This window comes from Paramisgurnus dabryanus, chromosome 13, assembly GCF_030506205.2.
Source record: "Paramisgurnus dabryanus chromosome 13, PD_genome_1.1, whole genome shotgun sequence".
NCBI classification, from domain to species: Eukaryota; Metazoa; Chordata; class Actinopteri; order Cypriniformes; family Cobitidae; genus Paramisgurnus; species Paramisgurnus dabryanus.
This window is the reverse complement of record NC_133349.1, coordinates 20,310,712-20,328,495: the sequence shown is the minus strand read 5'-3', so window position 1 is coordinate 20,328,495 and position 17,784 is coordinate 20,310,712. Positions and strand designations below refer to the sequence as shown.

At 39.0% G+C, this 17,784-nt stretch overlaps 1 protein-coding gene across 1 annotated transcript in view; it reads right to left on the bottom strand.

Annotated features, from left to right (window-relative positions):
* The window catches only part of erfl3 (Ets2 repressor factor like 3), a 47,319-nt gene extending 42,026 nt beyond the window's left edge, over positions 1-5,293 (bottom strand). The window contains exon 1 of the mRNA XM_065245839.2: positions 4,735-5,293. Within this exon, the coding sequence (XP_065101911.1) occupies positions 4,735-4,756 (22 nt within the window). The 5' untranslated portion in view covers positions 4,757-5,293. The remainder of the gene's footprint in view (positions 1-4,734) is intronic.
* Between the last annotated feature and the right edge of the window lie 12,491 nt (positions 5,294-17,784).

The following is a 17,784-nucleotide window of genomic DNA, read 5'->3' as shown; positions in this document are numbered from 1 at the left end:
ATAACATACACAAAAATAAACAACGACCACTGTGAGAACATGCTTTAAAAATATTAATAAATACTTCACTGTTAGATTTTAGGATATGTGATGCATTCTATTGCAAAAGACATGCAAATGTCCAACCACACAATGCACCCATGGTTAAACTACTCTTTCAAAATCCACCCTTCATAACCAACTGTAGCTGTCTGTGAGTAGAAAAAGAAAAGTTAGAAAACTAGGTTAGACATGTTTCTCTTAATGCTTGAAAGGACAAGTGAACAGACTAGTGAACACATCTGACCTTAGTTACTACATCAAACCATAGGTTTAAATTCTAGTATTTCTGATTTAAAGAAATGGGAAATTACATAAAAGAATTTAGGAAATTCGATAAGGAAATGAAACTGGGCTGACGTACTTTATACGCTCTCTAGAGTATCAATATATGCACGAAATGGAGAAGATGGCATCGGGCCCTCACGCCATTGGCTGCCTGGCATGTGACTGGCGGGGGCAGGGGCGTGTGCTGGAATGCAGGGTTAGGGGTGCAGCTATGGAAGGTCATTGGGTCAGGGTCATGCATACACATGTTCACCCTCCCCCCTTCATACACAGGGGTCTCTGTGCTTCTGTCAGTCCATAAATGACTCCAACACATGGACACTTTCGTTCGTATTCTACGCTGGCCCCCATAATTCACTGATATGGCAAACACACACAAACCACTGTGTTGCCCTGCCGGACCAGACACACTCTTATTGTTTTCACAGGGTAACAACAAACAAAATACTGTTCAACCCCAGAGGACCTCATTCATCCCTAGAAATATACTATCCCCACACTTACAGCGAACATGTATTCCCAATGCGGCCAAATCAAGGGACAATTTCTCCCAAGGGCGAGCGGGAGAAAAGTTTAAACCTTTTAATATCTACAACACCTGCAATATCGTCTCAGACGCACTTACACAACCAGCCTCCACGTGTGACATTTGTAGCATGACGAAGCACTTGTTTAAGAAGCCTGATGGGAAAGCAGGGAGCAGTGAAAATACAAAACACACACACACACACAGTTGAACAGGATACATAAGCATGTAAACACAGAGAGGTGCCTGTTGATGTTGAACTGGTTCCAGAGAGACCTGAACAACTCAGGCGGCTGCATAACACAACAACTAAAACAGAGCACATGGTCTCCTCTGTGACAATGTGAACAGGCGATAAAAGGCTGCTAATTATTCCAAATTAACAATCTATTGCAACTACATGGCAACCGGCTTACAGTGAGCGAGGCAACAACACGAACGCAAACACACCGTTATTATATGCATGCAACAAAAGAAAATGTGATTTCAGTTCTTGTGTGTAAACGCATAAAGTGTAAACGGCTGACACACACTTGTGTGAAAAAACAATAAGCAGATCTGGGGCACCATTGACTTCCATTGTATTTCCCCCCCTATTATAGAAGTCAATGGTGCCCCAGATCTTTTTGGTAACAAACCCCTTTTAAAAATATCTCCGTATTCAGAAAAACAAAGAAATTTAGATTTGAAGGCGAGTAAATGATGACAGAATTTTTGGGGGGGATGAACTATCCCTTTAATGGGGGTCTGATCATGACAAGAAATTCAACCAAAAGATTCTATTTAAATCTGTAAGCAGCTTTTCTCTTATATACCTAATGGGGTGGTCAGGCATATCGCCGATAGCCTGCATGATATATCCTGCCCTTGTGATAACAATGCACATTGCTAAGATAGAGCTTGTAAGAGCCAGCTTTGGACTATTGCAATGCACTTGCGTCCGAGACTTTTCCTTGCATGTGAGCTTGTAATGCACGGCTCAGACTTTTCCTCGTGCAAGTTTGCCTGCAATGCGCTCGCACTTTCCCTTGCACCTGAACTTGTAATTCCCTGCACTGACCTTTCCTTGCACTAGAGAGATTGTTATGCACGCAGGGGTTTAAACCAAATTGTGAGTTTTTCCCCTTTTCTGACACGCAAGTAATTGTTGCGACAATGTTGCCAGCTGCCCTTAAAGTAAAGCAGCTCCTGTTTTTGTCCACCAATCCAGTGACTTGTTACGAGTAAAAAAAAGAAGCAAAAATGAATAAGAAAACTATTACCCCAATACATCTTCCCACCTCACTTTCTTTCTCTGCACCCGTTATTAAACACTGTACACGAAAACCATGAAATTTCAGACAGGCCATTTAGTGAAAAACAGAAGAACCATTCTTGCAACTTACAGGGTTAACCATTCAGGATACAGCCTAAGACCTGCTGGATAAACCACAGTTAAAGTTAAACCACAGACACTTTCAGGTATTACAGAGGAAACGAGATCAGCCAGGGTCAGTTGAGGCCTATGTCTGTGTAGACACAAGAGTTACAAATCGCTCTCTGAATTCATGTAAAGTGGCAGTTGTAGAGGAACTGATAAAATCTCTTATCTAATGCGATTCATGTGGCGAGAGATTTTGATGAAGTCGATAGTGTCAAGTGTTATGGGGAATGACAGACATACACATGACTTTATCAAGATGCACATTATACCAACACTGCTCTCGCCTCCCGTTCTCATAACAAACCACAGCTTTCACAGAAAATACTCTCTCACTAGGTGTACACGCACATGCTATGTATTAACACGGCTGTGGCTGTTTGCAGGTAGGAATACAGACTAGAGAGATACTAAAATGCGATAAAGAATTAAGCACTCTCAAACCACATCCTATACTCAGTACTGTATCATTCTCTACCTCAAACACTTGCTCGCTCGCTCGTCTGCATACTCAGCAGCTGAGCTCACATCGTAACTATCGAGGTCAGAATGTGGCCCGCACTGCCGTAGACGGATCAAACCACAAGGAGCTTGTAGTAGTTATTGGCACGTGACGCGTGCAAAATTTCATCCTTTCTCTCTGCATTTCATTCCTAATGCTGTACATTAAAATAGCATTTCCATTTCACATCTATTGAAGTGCATGATATGACTAATTTGTTTTGAGAAATTTGAAAAAATGCAAAGCATTTGAAGAATATAAACATTTCTCGAGCAGGTCAAAAGGTCAGCAATACATTTTAGGTTTAATATGCACATAAATAGGATAATTTCATCTAAAGGGTTTTCCATTGATGTTTGTGCTTTTTAATGAATGTTGTACACAGAAAAATTTAACTAATTTCAATTTAAAGACTCTCTGCAGGCTTGTATGTAACAGTCTGTGAACTATACTTAATAATTTGCATTTTGCCCAAGGCTGTTACTCAAACTCAAAATCTCTAAAATAATTAATTGCGTACTGTTTAAATGTGAAAAAGAACACACCAGACAATTTAAATAAACACAACAAGCCTTGTGAGGGGCAGTTTTTAAGTCACCATGGTGTGCTCATATCGGGACACGCTTCCTCTGTTTACACTGCGAGGCAAAACTCATCACGCGCTTGCAAACTCTGTTGTTAATAATGGGACCCTTTTTGGGTTTAATGACGTCGTGCGCAAGCAGAATGAATGCAATGTAGTAGTTAAAGCCGATGAACTTCTCACACAGTGGGTGGCAGAGTAGAAACGCAGAGAAAATCGTGATGTGAGAGAAAATAACTGTGACTGGGAAAAGAGAGAGAGAGAGAGATACCAACATGGATTCCCAAACATACTACAATGGGCCTCCTGAACAACACAGCTACTGAAACTTCCTCTAGTTGGCGGGACAGCAGAAACTGGACAAGTGGATACATGTTACAAAATGAATACTCGGGGCAAGTAAGCTGATTAAACAGTTATGAAAGTTAATTAAAATTAACGGGCAACTGAAACAATTATAACAAAAGTAAGTTAAGTGATATGCTCACGCGCTGTTTGACGGGAAATGAGCACGCAATTTTGCAATATTATGCTTGATCGCACGTTATCTTCATTAAACTAATTTACTAACAGGCTAAAAACTGAAACACCGATATGATTGTAAAGTGCTTTATTTGTGAACCAAGTAATTAAAGGGTCAAATAAATGCGCTGATTAGACAGCGGGCTTCCATTTTGAAATGTGCCATGCTATCGAGTTCAAAGCTCGCGCTTGATCTGCACACAAACTGGCGCGGCGAAAACATTGTAGGGGGAGATGTTAAAAATGTGTGTGGATCCAGATCGGATCATTTAATCTAGCCTACTCCCGCAAATGGCAAGCACAAACATTGTTTTGAAAGTTGCAGCCATTCAACAGGTTTAGTGTGTTCCGAGAACTGAAATGAAGCAGTCATGTTTGAATGTGACTTTTAAAGGAAAACTGCATAAAAACGTGTTGGCATGAGAGTTACCAGAAAGGAAAAGCTGAGGTGGACAGTAGCCTACTTCCTATTATTCAAAGTAATCTTAATGGGTGATTTACCGCATTAGCCGTTATGATATGCAAAGTGCGATTAAAGACAATAAAATCAACGTTGAAAATTAACACGACCATGTAATCACAAAAATACACATAAACTTTAGAAAAGTACTATAGTAGTAAATCAGCTGGTGTGTCAAAGTAATAATTCCTGGGAAACACCTGATCATTAACTGTCCGCCACTCTGTCAACTCTTTTACAGCAGAAGTCAGTTGTCAAGGGATTAATACACCACATTCTCAAGCACATTTTTGACATTGCTCACTACAATGAAGATTACCAAAGTGAAATCCCTGGCTCAACAAGCCAAAGAAGTTGCGGTAGCTCGTGATAATGAATGGGTAAGTTAACTTACCCGAGTCCCCCGGGGTTTTCATGTTGAAAGTTATCTCAGCAAGCTGGGTTAAGTTGTCAGTTCAACAGTGGCGAGACTCGGCCTCTCCCTCACCCCCGTCTCCAAAAGGCCAAACTTTTGTCAAATGTTCAGCGCTCCTGTTGCTCCCTGCCGCACGAACACCAAGTGGATCGGCTGCCCTCTTTACGCGATCACTCCAGACCCCCCGACAGCTCTGAGTTTTGAGTGGTTCGGTACTTCCACGAGCCTTACGGGACGGGGTGCAACTGAGTTCCGTAACACCGCTTTCCTGTCTGTCCCGGGAACGATCGGTACAATCCCAAACACGGCGGAAAAGCGGCACACTCCGCGTTACATATGCGCTCTCTTACGGCAAGCGGATCATTTTCGCAACATTTTATCCTTGTGTTAGTTTGTCATCTGGTCTCCCGAGGTTCGCCATTCGCAGTATATCAGTCAGTTTCCCATTCTCTCTTTCACACCGACTTTTTTTCATTCCCCACTCTCCCTAGTCTGAAACTACTCGTTGTCTCCTCCCCCATTTCTCTCTCTCTCCCGGGTGTCGTGTTTCGCTCACTGCTGCCGCACGGGGCCGCCCACACGGACGGGTGAAGGAGGGAAGGGGGGGCTCGAGCATTGGCTGAGTCACGCCCCCTCACCACGAGCCGGGGCTGGCGTCACTGCAGCACGAGGCGTCGTTATGGAGACCGCCGTAGCCACTGTCCGTAATTACGTCACATCCGCGTCCAACGAGCTGCGATTCAGCGTCATCGCGTCCGTTAACGTCAGCAACAAGTGTTTTTCGATGTAATTGGCCATTTTCTCTTTCATTTAAGTATTTATCCACCCCCACGAAGAGGTAATTCTTGCTATGAATAATAACTTTTAGAAATTTACCCCACGATATAAAATGAGTAACAGGGATCTTCAGGCTACTCAGATAATTTGTATCAAAATAAAATATTACTTATTGTGTGCATTATAATCACATGTCTGTCGGTAAAAAATGTTTATTAGTAAGGAAAAATAAACAAAAAAATTAAAAGTCAAATAAACCAATGTATCTTTGCTTAACATATTAAAATATTTATAATATATATTATGAACGCTGAAATCTGATTAGATGAGTCCGATTTAAAAGCAGAACTTAATTAGGAACCACTTCCTTCTAACTTTTCATGTTCACAAAAAAAAATCACCAGGAACAAAATGTGTGGGGCTATGACCACAATCTAATGAGATTGAACAAGGATGCTTGCTGCCAGTGTGAGAAAGTGTGTAAATGTGTTTGTTTGTTTCCTGTATGATTTGAATGTAATCCATCTGCTCAAGCACACACATCCTGTTTTAAAGCTGAGCACCTGAACCATAAAAGGACCCCCCTCCCATTTCCTTGCCTCACTGATGAACAGTTCTTCAGTAAATGTGGTGTCACCCATGAGCAGTGTAGCATATCTCCTATTCTAGATCAGTGCATCCGATTGCCAGATAACAGGGGACTGGGGAAAGCTGGACATACAATTTCAATAAACAAAAAATTATGATACTGACAAAAATACAATGCAGCACTGATCCTCTTTTGGCTGTCATAAGGACTCATTTATCCATAAAGCTAAAAGATGCATATGGTTTCATTTTACCAACTTATCAAATGTATGAGTTGACATTTATGTAATGGATAAGTTGAGGGATGACATTTATGAGCTTTAACCTAATCAATTGTCCTGATAACCAGCATGTCCTTTGAGAGGAAACTGCAGTTATTGTGCGTTGACTTGTTATGGATGTTCTCATAATTGTGCTTCTTGTTGTTATTTGTGCTAGTTAAGCTGTAATGTGTCAGCAGTCATTTCTGGTCACAGGAAACAGACGTAGCTCAGATAAGCATCTCACCTCCATAATGCTGCTGCTGTGCTCCGTGTGATTGTGTGTGTGTGTGTACGTGTGTGTTTTGGAAATATCCAATGCTGTCACCTTTTTCTGAGACCCACCACCCTACCCCCAGGAAAGAAAACAGAGCAGTTATTGGGATGGGCAATTTCCTTTCACCATATGGACAATAACTACAATCTACTCTTGTGTTTACACACAATTTTGTACTTTTTTCCATTTCCTTTCTCTCACACTCTAGTCCGATTCTTCCCTTTCTCTTTATCTACTTCTGTCTCTGTTTCCCTGTGCACTAAAGGGTGTAGCAGAAACCATCACAACAGAGAGGGTGTTCGTATAGCTCAACAATGGAAAAATGAAAACAAAATTTTGGAAAGCTTTATGTCTCTGTAACTTACTTTTTTTTTTTTTAAATCATTCCATCCAGTTGCTTATTTCTAAGTGCTGTGTCGCCTCCACACACAAACACACATATGCAATATATTGTACTGACCAATAAACTATATTCATCTTCTGCTAGTTTTCTTCACTTGAGTTTTATTCATCCACACCATTATTTCATGCTATCGACCTCGACTTCTCCACATTCAGATTTTTTACTCATGAACTATTTTATGTCAAGTCTGTCAGCACAATAAACTCAAGGTTATCGGTTTCTCGGAAAAGTTTGTATTGTTCACATTCTCCCGCACTTTCGTGTCAACAAGAGTCTTTCACCCCTGCAGTTCTGATTATGTTCAGGCTTTACCAGCACGACTGTCACCAGATCCATGTTACACAACATACAGGAAAGGGGCTAAAACTATTTAGAAAGCACAGGTTTGCACACACCTATTTATTGTTTATTATTTATGACTACATAACTTGTTGGAATGCTTGATTCTGATTGCTGCTTGGAATCGGGTCCTGATCAATCTTTTTGGCTTATTTCTGCGATAACAACTTGGTGCCTATACATTTTCCCTTACTTATTATTTTTATTATTGACAATACATTTAAAGTCGCAATGAAATTGACTTGGTTTATGTTTTGAGTTTGTTTTGGTATATTGTGGTATCTTTTACAAATGACTTATCTGTGAGCTTCATTATTTTTTAAACATTCATATGCCTTCATAATCTGAAATCAAAAACACATCTCCTCCACTCCTCGAAACAATCTTTCTTTACTTGTGGTCTTATGGTATGGCAGGTGGGCGGGGAAAAGATTGCAGCGGTTGGCAAATAGCAACATAGCCCAAACGATGGCCAGATTCAGGTGCATCTTAATTAATTTCAGAAGCCATTTTACTCACGGGAAAATGATACAATCGCAAATTCCATTATAACGGCGACTTCAAAGAAACAAGAAGCAGTGTGGGAATTATGACTCTATAAAGGAAAACACCATAGTTTTTCACTATTTTACTATGTTCTTACCTCAACTTAGACGAAATAATACATCCCTATCTTTATTCAATGCGTGCACTTAATCTTTGTACAGCGCATCGTGAATGTGTTAGCATTTAGCCTAGCCTCATTCATTCCTTAGGATCCAAACAGGGATTCATTTAGAAGCCACCAAACACTTCCATGTTTTTCCTATTTAAAGACTGTTGAGTAAGTATGGTGGTAAAAAATTAAATGTGGCGATTATTTTTTAAGCGGATAAAAAATGAGAACTATATTCTATGGAGGAAGAGCTCTTAGTTTGCAGCACTTTGACCTCTGGCGCAGTAATATTTATGGAAGTCTGAGCGAGAGGGGGAGTAGTTAGGAGTGATGATGTTACTGCATGCCGAGGTCGAAGTGGTGCAAACTAAGTGTTCTTCTGCCATACAATATAGTTCTAATTTTTATCTGCTTAAAAAAAATCACCACATTGTGTTACTACTCATGTAACAGTCTTTAAATAGGAAAAACGTGGAAGTGTTTGGTGGCTTCTAAATTCATCCCTGTTTGGATCCTAAGGAATAAATGGGGCTAGGCTAAATGCAAACACATTAAAGACGTACTTCCACGTACAAAGATTAAATGCACGCATTGAAAAAAGATAGGGATGTATTCATTTATAATTAAGTTAAAGAACATAGTAAAATATTGAAAAAAGGTGATGTTTAGCAACTTGTAACAGCTCTGGGTGTTCATGAGGTTTCCTTCATATGATGCTATTTAAACTATTGAAGGGGTTGGCTTACCTTATTTTCCTGAAAGGTCTGCCAAACTAATTCATTACATTTTTTTCAACTTAAAAGTATATTTTTGTAAAAGAAATTCATCAGTAGGCACTATTTATATCTACAAATTATATATGTGTATAAAAAACAAATTTTTAAACAAACTCTAAGATCTCTAAGATTATAAGAAGGACTTTTTGTGTGTCCTTTCACTTTGTTTCATCCTCACATTCTGTAATGAGAACCCATAAAATTAACCATGTCCTTGTTTTTTTATATTGCAAGATGTGATTTCGTGATCGTTTTCTCGTGTGGTTGATTGTTTGTAATTTCTTTTTAGTGCAAAAGTCATATTGGCTTAACAGTTTTTGCAGTGGCTCATCTGCGACAAAAATGAAACCCGCCTTTTCTATCCCACCCCCACTCCACCCCTAATCATTTTCTCGGTTTCTTTTTACAAGATGATGAGCATTTAAATCAGAGTGACAGACAGATGCCCTAGCATACAGTGTTTCTTAACACCCTTCCTCCCTCCTCCCTCTGTTCTGCTGTTATGAGAGTGCACACCGACAACAATAAGTAATGTCCCGAGTGACACAAGTTGTTCTCAGAAGTCAAAGCTCTGAATATACGAAGGTGATGATAAAAACACACCCTAGCAAGAACTGTGGAAAACAAAGCACACATTTTACCTAAATAACAGAAACAAAAAGGCACACTATTAAAAAAAAGTACCAAAAGCTAGTAATCATAGGGGAACCATTTTCAATGCTATATAGCACCATAAGTGTAGAACCAAAAGTGGTGCTAAAGCATTACTATAGCACTACTTAAGGTTTAACATAGCACATTATGGTTCTGCACCGGTGTTTAGCACTAAAAATTGTTCCCCTATGATTACAATTTGTACAAAAAGTTGACCTAAAACAAAAAATATTGCCAGAAAGAAGTTTTCCAATGGGCGCTTATTTTCAAGTTTGGCGCCCTTACTGTCAGGAACCTCATCGTCTCCCTTTACGCCCCTCCTTTTTCTCCCTTTCTTCTTTGCCGGGTCTTTGAGGGTCATGTTCTGTAGTTGAAACCGCTTTTTTGTCTGCCCACCAGTGTAACACAGAACTGACAATCACCCTCCGCAGCCTCCTCTTTCTCTCTGTCTCGCTCTCTCTCTTTCTCTCTCAGTTGGTTTTCGCACAAGAGTAATAGGATTACCACACGCTGCTCTTCCAAGGACAGACACAGGAGGGAGAGACAGGAGAACAAGTCTGAGAGAGGGAGGGCAAGAGGGAGGTTTGTGTTGTGAGGAGGAGGAAACGAGGAGCAAAAGTTTGCAAGCTATGATGCACGAGTTAGACTGGATGATGGGCGAAACAGAATTAGATGTCAGCGTACACCCACCCTGAAATCCACCCGTCCGAGTAACAGGCCTGTGATATCTGAGCAGGGAGAGGCAGGGGTGAGAGAGCAAGAGATGTATGTCTTGCCCTGTCAGTTGCTATATTAGGCACACGCTGTGTGTTGATAGTGTCTCTGGTATCTTGCTTAGGAACAAACTCTTCCTATTGGCACAGTTTGCTGTTTCCACTATGGCTCATCTCTGAAGAAACCTTCATACCTTCATTCCAGAGCACTGGCTGCGAACGGGTCTGGATCCGGTACAGCTGTCATTTCAGAGGCGTGGAGTTAATCAGAGGTCCGTTTTAGCAGCGTGACGGGACTAAACCGGGTCATCCCAGTGCTGTTGCTGATTGACTGCCAGCTGACGCACTTCATGTAGTGATTTGAGATGGTGCTGGGGTATGACATACCATAGATTCATACACCAAAATGAGCCTTTGAATTTGTGTTTACTGAATAGCTTAGATTTTTTGCAAATAACTGGAACTAAAAGTGTAAATGAGCTTTGGAAAGTTTTGTTCATAAAGGGTTTTTGTTCATGGGGTGGTTTCCCGGACAGACCTTTTAGTCCGAGACTAAAATGAATGTTTGAGATGTCAACATCTGGCACTGACATATCTCAAAAGGCCACATTTGTAAAGGTATGTTTGTAAAAACTATTCGTCCTAAAATAACTAATGCCTACCTTTACACAACAAAAATATATTTCTCAATATATTACATGACAGTATATTTCATGTGTCTCCATATATTGTGAAATTTACATAGTAATATATCATGATATATTATATAATAATATTATATATATATGTAAGTGATAAATTGCAATATATTGGAAAACATAAATATTAAATTCCATATATGGGAATATATTGCCTAATATATTACATTATATTTTCCAATATACTGCAATATATTTTTGTTGTGTAAGGGTTGTCCTGGATTCATCTAAGCCCTGTCTAGGAAACTACCCCAAAATGCTCCAATTTCAGCTTTTTTTTAGTCCTGTAGATTTCTTTTTGGGAATATCAGTGTCCCTTCTACCTGACAGTCAGTATCTTATGAAACCACACCTGCCTCAGCCCTGGGCTCTGTAAACAGCACATAAACATTCAGAGTCAGCCCATGGTGCTTTTAGCCAATCACAAGGCTTTCTGCCCTTAAATAATTTTCCCTGTTCAGGTCTGCTGACATCGGATTGGCTGATATTCCTTCGGAGTGCGGGCTTTGGAGAAAGGACATGTGGTTGCAAAGTTAGCAAAACTCCCCTCTGGAAACAATGAACCGTTCAGAATACATCAGTAGCAGTCGGCATTGCTTTTATGGCATTAACAATGACCTGAGCCAGGTGTTATCATCATTTCTTTTTTCCCTCAAATTCACGCTGAAACACTGGCATATATGGCAAAACACATGTTGTCCATTTACTAGCAACTCCTGTTCACATTTAGTTGGCTGCTGGCTTTAGTAACTCTCCAGGACTCAGGCTGCTCAAAACTTAAAACCTATAGGGTCAGTTTCCTGGACTTGGCTTATCCGACTTAAATGCATGCTTCACCTGTCTTAATTTCAAAACACTTACTGACATACGTTAACATAGTGGTTCTCAAACTGGGAGCTGTGGCCCCCTGGGGGGCCCTGAGATGGTGATGGGAAATATTTAATAAAATACATTAATTTATCATGAATTCTGTATAATTAAACCTCAGAAAAATAAGGCTACATTGCATTACATTTTATATTTTAATAAGTTTTGGTTTATTCAAATTGTATGTTTTACAATGTTTTATGTCATACATTTTCTTTGGAGGTCACAAAGGGTACAAGTGGGGTCACCATACACAAGGGGGGCCGCACGGCGAAAAAGTTTGAGAACCACTGCCTTAACATACATCAGTGCCATTGTTTTGGCTCAAGATGCACACCAGAAATGTTTTTTTGTAAGGTATGTTTGTAAAAATATGTCCTAAATACCTAAGGCCTAGTCCTGGATTAATCTAAACCCTTTCCGGGAAACTGCCCCATACAAGTCCTTACTCAAACTACTATCGCATGTGATAACAACATATAATAGAAAGTTAATAGTACATACTAAATCTACAAAAACTATATACTACACTGTTCATCCAGAAATTGTCTTTACTTAAACAATCCAATAAACATCACTTAATATTTTCTGTTTTGAAGCCAAAGCTTAAAAAGTTTAGTTGATTTAACTTTTAAGCTTACAAAATCTATTAAACTAAAACATTAGTTAAAATTATTAGTTCATGTTGTGAGGAATACCCATAATCCTTTGCGCCTGAAATTTTTTTTTATTTTCTGCTTTTTCACAGAATAAAAACTGATAAGAACTTTCACTACTCAAATATTTGTTAATAAAATGTCATATAGGTTCAAGCTCTTATATTATTGATGTTGTTTTGTTGTAAATTATAATTTTGTAAAGTCACCGTTCAGTTGATCAGTGTTTCCGTACATGAACACTGTTCAGAACATTTCATTGTGTTTCTCTCCACAGCACTGACAATGTATGTCAAAAACACAGTTTTGTGTGTGTTTCTGTGGAGAATCACGTTTATTCAATGATTGACTTAAAGGTAGGGTTTCACATTTTGAAAAATGCTAACGGTAGCCGTCTAGCAATGAAATCACAATCCCACCCTCCAGTCAAATCGCCATCCAAAGTCACGCCTCTTTCAAAACACATGAACACGCAAAGATCAGACGGTCACATCTCATGTCTCATTAACCAGTGAGAAAACTTTGCAGTACAAAGTGAATAACATTTCCAAAATAACCAACATAAACAACTGGTTTACATCAGAATTAGTTTAAGCACACGTTCGATTGTGTAGACGTAGTAACTATATCGCAAAATAACACAATAACACAAATTTCATAAGCAACACAATGTTTCATCAAAGTAGAATATCTGAATCCATCTCAATACAAACATATTGCGTACCTACCTTACCAAAATAAACAGTGCAACGACCCTTTCAGACCTTTGGCCTCCTGCAGCTGTTTGCATCTCGTGGTAAAGCAGTAAAGTTACAGATGTTAATTTGGGTTTTTGCTCTTCGCTGATCCAGGCAGTTTTTGCTGTTGTTATTATAAAAGATGTCATTCGTTGTGTGGCTCCTGTGCAGGTTGTCAATTCAGCAGAAAAGTTTGCCATTCTCGGTGTTTATAGACAGGAGGTGAGCGCACATGAACGCGCCGATGACCTATGGTGTCTGCGTGGACTCGCTGTGCAGTGGGCATTCAAATTACGCTTACGTATGAGGGACTAAAAAGGCAACGTCTGGTCTGAAATCTGTGATTGGTTGAACATTTTTTGGTCCTACGCCTTTCACAGTTGACATAAATTTCTACGAATAAATTTAAACATCTTAACATAGTGATTGCTATCAGGATGTGAGGAGACTTTTAACCTGCATAACTAAAAATGTTTCAGGATCAAATCTGTTACCCTACCTTTAAAGTCAGTCATTAATTATTTTGTGTTATAATACCATTTATAACATCAAAAGTAATATAAAGTGATAAAAACTAAAGTTACATGCAACGGGTTTCCTCAGAAACTTCTAGTAATGTCAACTAATCTGGGTTAAGAGTGCAGGAATATTGGAAGAAATTAAAACATTAAGTTTATTCAACTTAAAATTGTTGTTAGAACAACTTATATGTTTAAGTAAACTTCACTTAAAGTTTTTAAATAATCATTACTTAATTTTTTAAGGCAACAAGCTACCTTAATTTTTTAAGTAAACTCAACTTATCCGGGCTTACAGTGTAGAATATTTTATAATGTTTCTAATAAAAAACATACAGTGTGAAATGTTTGCTAAATATATAGAAAATAATATATACACATGTGACCAATTTAGTAAAAGTCCAGCTGAAGTCATTTTTTTGTTGATTGACTGTTTACATAAAATCATCTTGTAAATAACTTTTTGTGAAAATAACCTTGATTTCTTTAAAGGGGACATTTCACAAGACTTTTTAAAATGTAAAATACATCTGTGGTGTCCCCAGAGTACATTTGTGAAATTCTAGCTCAAAATACCATACAGATAATTTATTATAGCATGTTAAAATTGCCATTGTCATTTTAAATGCAAATGAGCTGATCTCTGTACTAAATGGCAGTGTTGTGGTTGGATAGTGCAGATTAAGGCGTGGTATTATCCCCCTCTGACAAGGGGAACCAAATTTCAATTACCTATTTTTTCACATTCTTGCAGAGAATGGTTTACCAAACTTTTTTACATTTTCTATGTTGATACAAGCACTGCACTGGGGACGCAATTATAGCACTTAAACATGATAAAAAGTCTGATTTTGTCTCCTTTAATATGGTCAAAGCTGTATAATCAAACTTTGATACTCAAAATCTCATTTAGATTATGAGAATTTAGCTTGTATTTTGCAGACAGGATCACACATATTTTAGCTATTTGGGAGTGCTCATCTTGATATGGTCTGTAAAAGTAAAATTTCATCTGAAACATGCTATGACGGAACAGTAAGTTACTGTGTGTGTGGGCTAATCACAGAAATTGGAAATATGTGTAGGTATTAAATTCATACAGTGGGCACTAGATGTTCCTAATGACTCACCAAGTCCATGTGTGTTGTGGGACACCCCCATCATTTCTCAGTTTTGTTTGTGTATTCGCGTGCTGTATACTCATAGGATATGTATTGCCTTTAACTGAGGAAGAAGTGCTGGTATTGATGTTATTAATGATCTGGTAACCCAAAGCGCTTTGATTCATACCCTAGATAGGGATTACCTGAAGGGTTATTAGTAGAGAGCCCTTGACTCTTGAGCAAGACACAGGTGGACCTTTGGCAGCTGTCTTGATAGTATATGCTAGTGCTATCACGTACTAGTAAGTACTGTATGAACACATATATTTGGTGTTAGCAGCACAAAACATCATGGGTTTAGTCCCCAGGGAACAGACATCAGTACCCTGCTGGAAAAACCAGCAAGACCAGAATATGTTGTGTTTTGGTGCTGGTTTGCTAGTGAACACCAGCTAAACCAGCACCAAACTTCATAATTCTCATGCTGGTTTGATGCTGTTTATTCAGCAGGGTGACGACTTCGTTCCGGATCCACGATAGAATTCGGTGTGGATCCGGCCCAGAGTCGTCTGCTGTCTTGGATACTAATAAAATGTATAACTTGTATGCACTATGAGTCACTTTGGATAGGTGTCTGCCAAATGAATTATTTTGAAAGCATTAAATACTTTTATACAAAAAAGCGCAGGTCACAGGCATGACTGTGATTATTAACCATTTGTGTGTTCCGACTTCGAATAACAATAGCTGCTTAAGGTTTGACATGTGCTGAATACTTTTGTAAACCCATGTTTGCTTTGGGCAGGTGCGGCAGCTCAGGTCAGGGTGTGAAAGCAGACAGGTAGCGTAATGGAATTTCTTTGATAGTGTGAGAATATTCACCAAATCACGAACACTTCTTGTCGTTTTTGTCTTCAGTGGTGTGCATTTTCCTTTACTGTTAAATCACTATGGCATGATTTCATGACAGATACAGTGTTATGATTGATAGCCTAACATAAACAATGGAGCATATGCTCTCCCCCCATGTTTGTGGAATTTACCGTGCTCCTGTTACACACCTGAACTGTCGCCGTCATCTGTTTCATCCCGGTCCATCAGCGTACGCTCACACAAACACACACCTGTGCCGATGAAGTGACAGATTGACCCCCTGTCTTTGTGAGTGGGTGGGTAAAGTCTGACTGAGGCAGATTGTGAGTGGGAGCGGAGATGACTGACGCATCCTGTGACCAATCTGTAAACATCTCACTGCTTATGGAAACTAATGGTCAAATTTATTTTATGTGCCGAACTAACATCCTTTTTCATGGCTGTTGATGGACAGGTATACGTTGTATAGAACGGTATTATGTAGACCAATCATGTAACATTAAAGGGATAGTTCACCCAAAAATGAAAATAATGTCATTAATGACTCACCCTCATGTCGTTCTAAACTCATAAGTCCTTTGTTCATCTTCAAAACACAGTTTAAGATGTTTTAGATTTAACCGAGAGCTTGTTGACCTTTCATTGAAAATCTACGTACGGTATACTGTCCATGTCCAGAAAGGTAATAAAAACATCATCAAAGTAATCCATGTGACATCAGTGGGTCAGTTAGAATGTGTTGAAGCATCGAAAATACATTTTGGTCCAAAAATAACAAAAATTACGACTTTATTCAGCAGTGTCTTCTCTTCCGCTTCTGTTGTAAACAGCGTGCGCAAGACAAAAGTCGCGTGACTGCAGTGACGCGGATGACGTGTTACCCTCAGACATGTTTGCAAAGTTTGTTTTTTCAAACTTACAGCATGCGTCTCCCTCAGACTGTAAATGAAGCTCGGGCACACAAAAAAAAACAGCTGGGGTGCACCAGATAACACGTCAGCCGTGTCATCAGCGTCACGTGACTTTAGGCTCGCGCATGTGCTTCACAACAGAACCAAAAAAGAGGACAATGCTGAATAAAGTCATAATTTGTGTTATTTTTAGATCAAAATGTATTTTCGATGACCCACTGATGTCACACGGATTACTTCGATGATGTTTTTATTAACTTTCTGGACATGGACATTATACCGTACGTAGATTTAGCTCTCGGACTAAATATAAAACATCTTAAACTGTGTTATGAAAATGAACGGAGGTCTTACGAATTTAGAACAGTCCTTAATTAAATTATTTTCATTTTTGGGTGAACTATCCCTTTAAGGGGCGGTTTTCCTGACAGGGCTTATCCTAGTCCCAGATTTAAAAAGTGCATGTTTGAGCTGCCTTAAAAACACCTTTTACTGACATATCATTACATATATCAGTGCCATTGTTTTGTCTCAAGATACAGTGTTGTTTTTTTGTAAGCTTTGTTTGTAAAAACTACTTAAATGTCCTAATATAACTAAGGCCTAGTCCTGGATTAATATAAACCCTGTATGGGAAACTCCTCATAAACGTTGGAAAATGTAAACTACTCTTTTCTGAAAGAGAAGGATTATTAAAAATTTAAATAATATTTTTTATCCTATAGTATAGATTATATTTGTAAAGTTTGGGAACCCCTGCCATACAGTTTAACATGGGTGGGATAACAAAACTATTATTTTGACTCTGACTTGGTTTAAAGTTAACATTTTTGTTAAATAAAATTGGAAAAGGCTACATCTGGATCTATATAAACACATAGGAATATGACTTTTTTTAAAGTGTGATGTGTAGATGAGCAGAATTAAGGACACACTGCCTGGCAAAGACCAGATGTCCTATGAGTCAGATGAGCAAATGAGAACTGTGAAAAGAGGAAAAAGAGGGAGAAATGAGAGAAACTGATAGATGAAGAGAGTGAGGAAAGTGACTAAGTTGATGCGCCATGTGTGGAGGCAGAAACTCGTATGGATGAATCATACGTCCATGTATGAATCGTGCTGATGCTGCCACCCAGTGGTCAAATCCAAAAACGACACCATCACACCTGAATCCGTTTCACAATGAAAATACAACGTTTTCATGCGTTTTTCTCTCTACTGTTT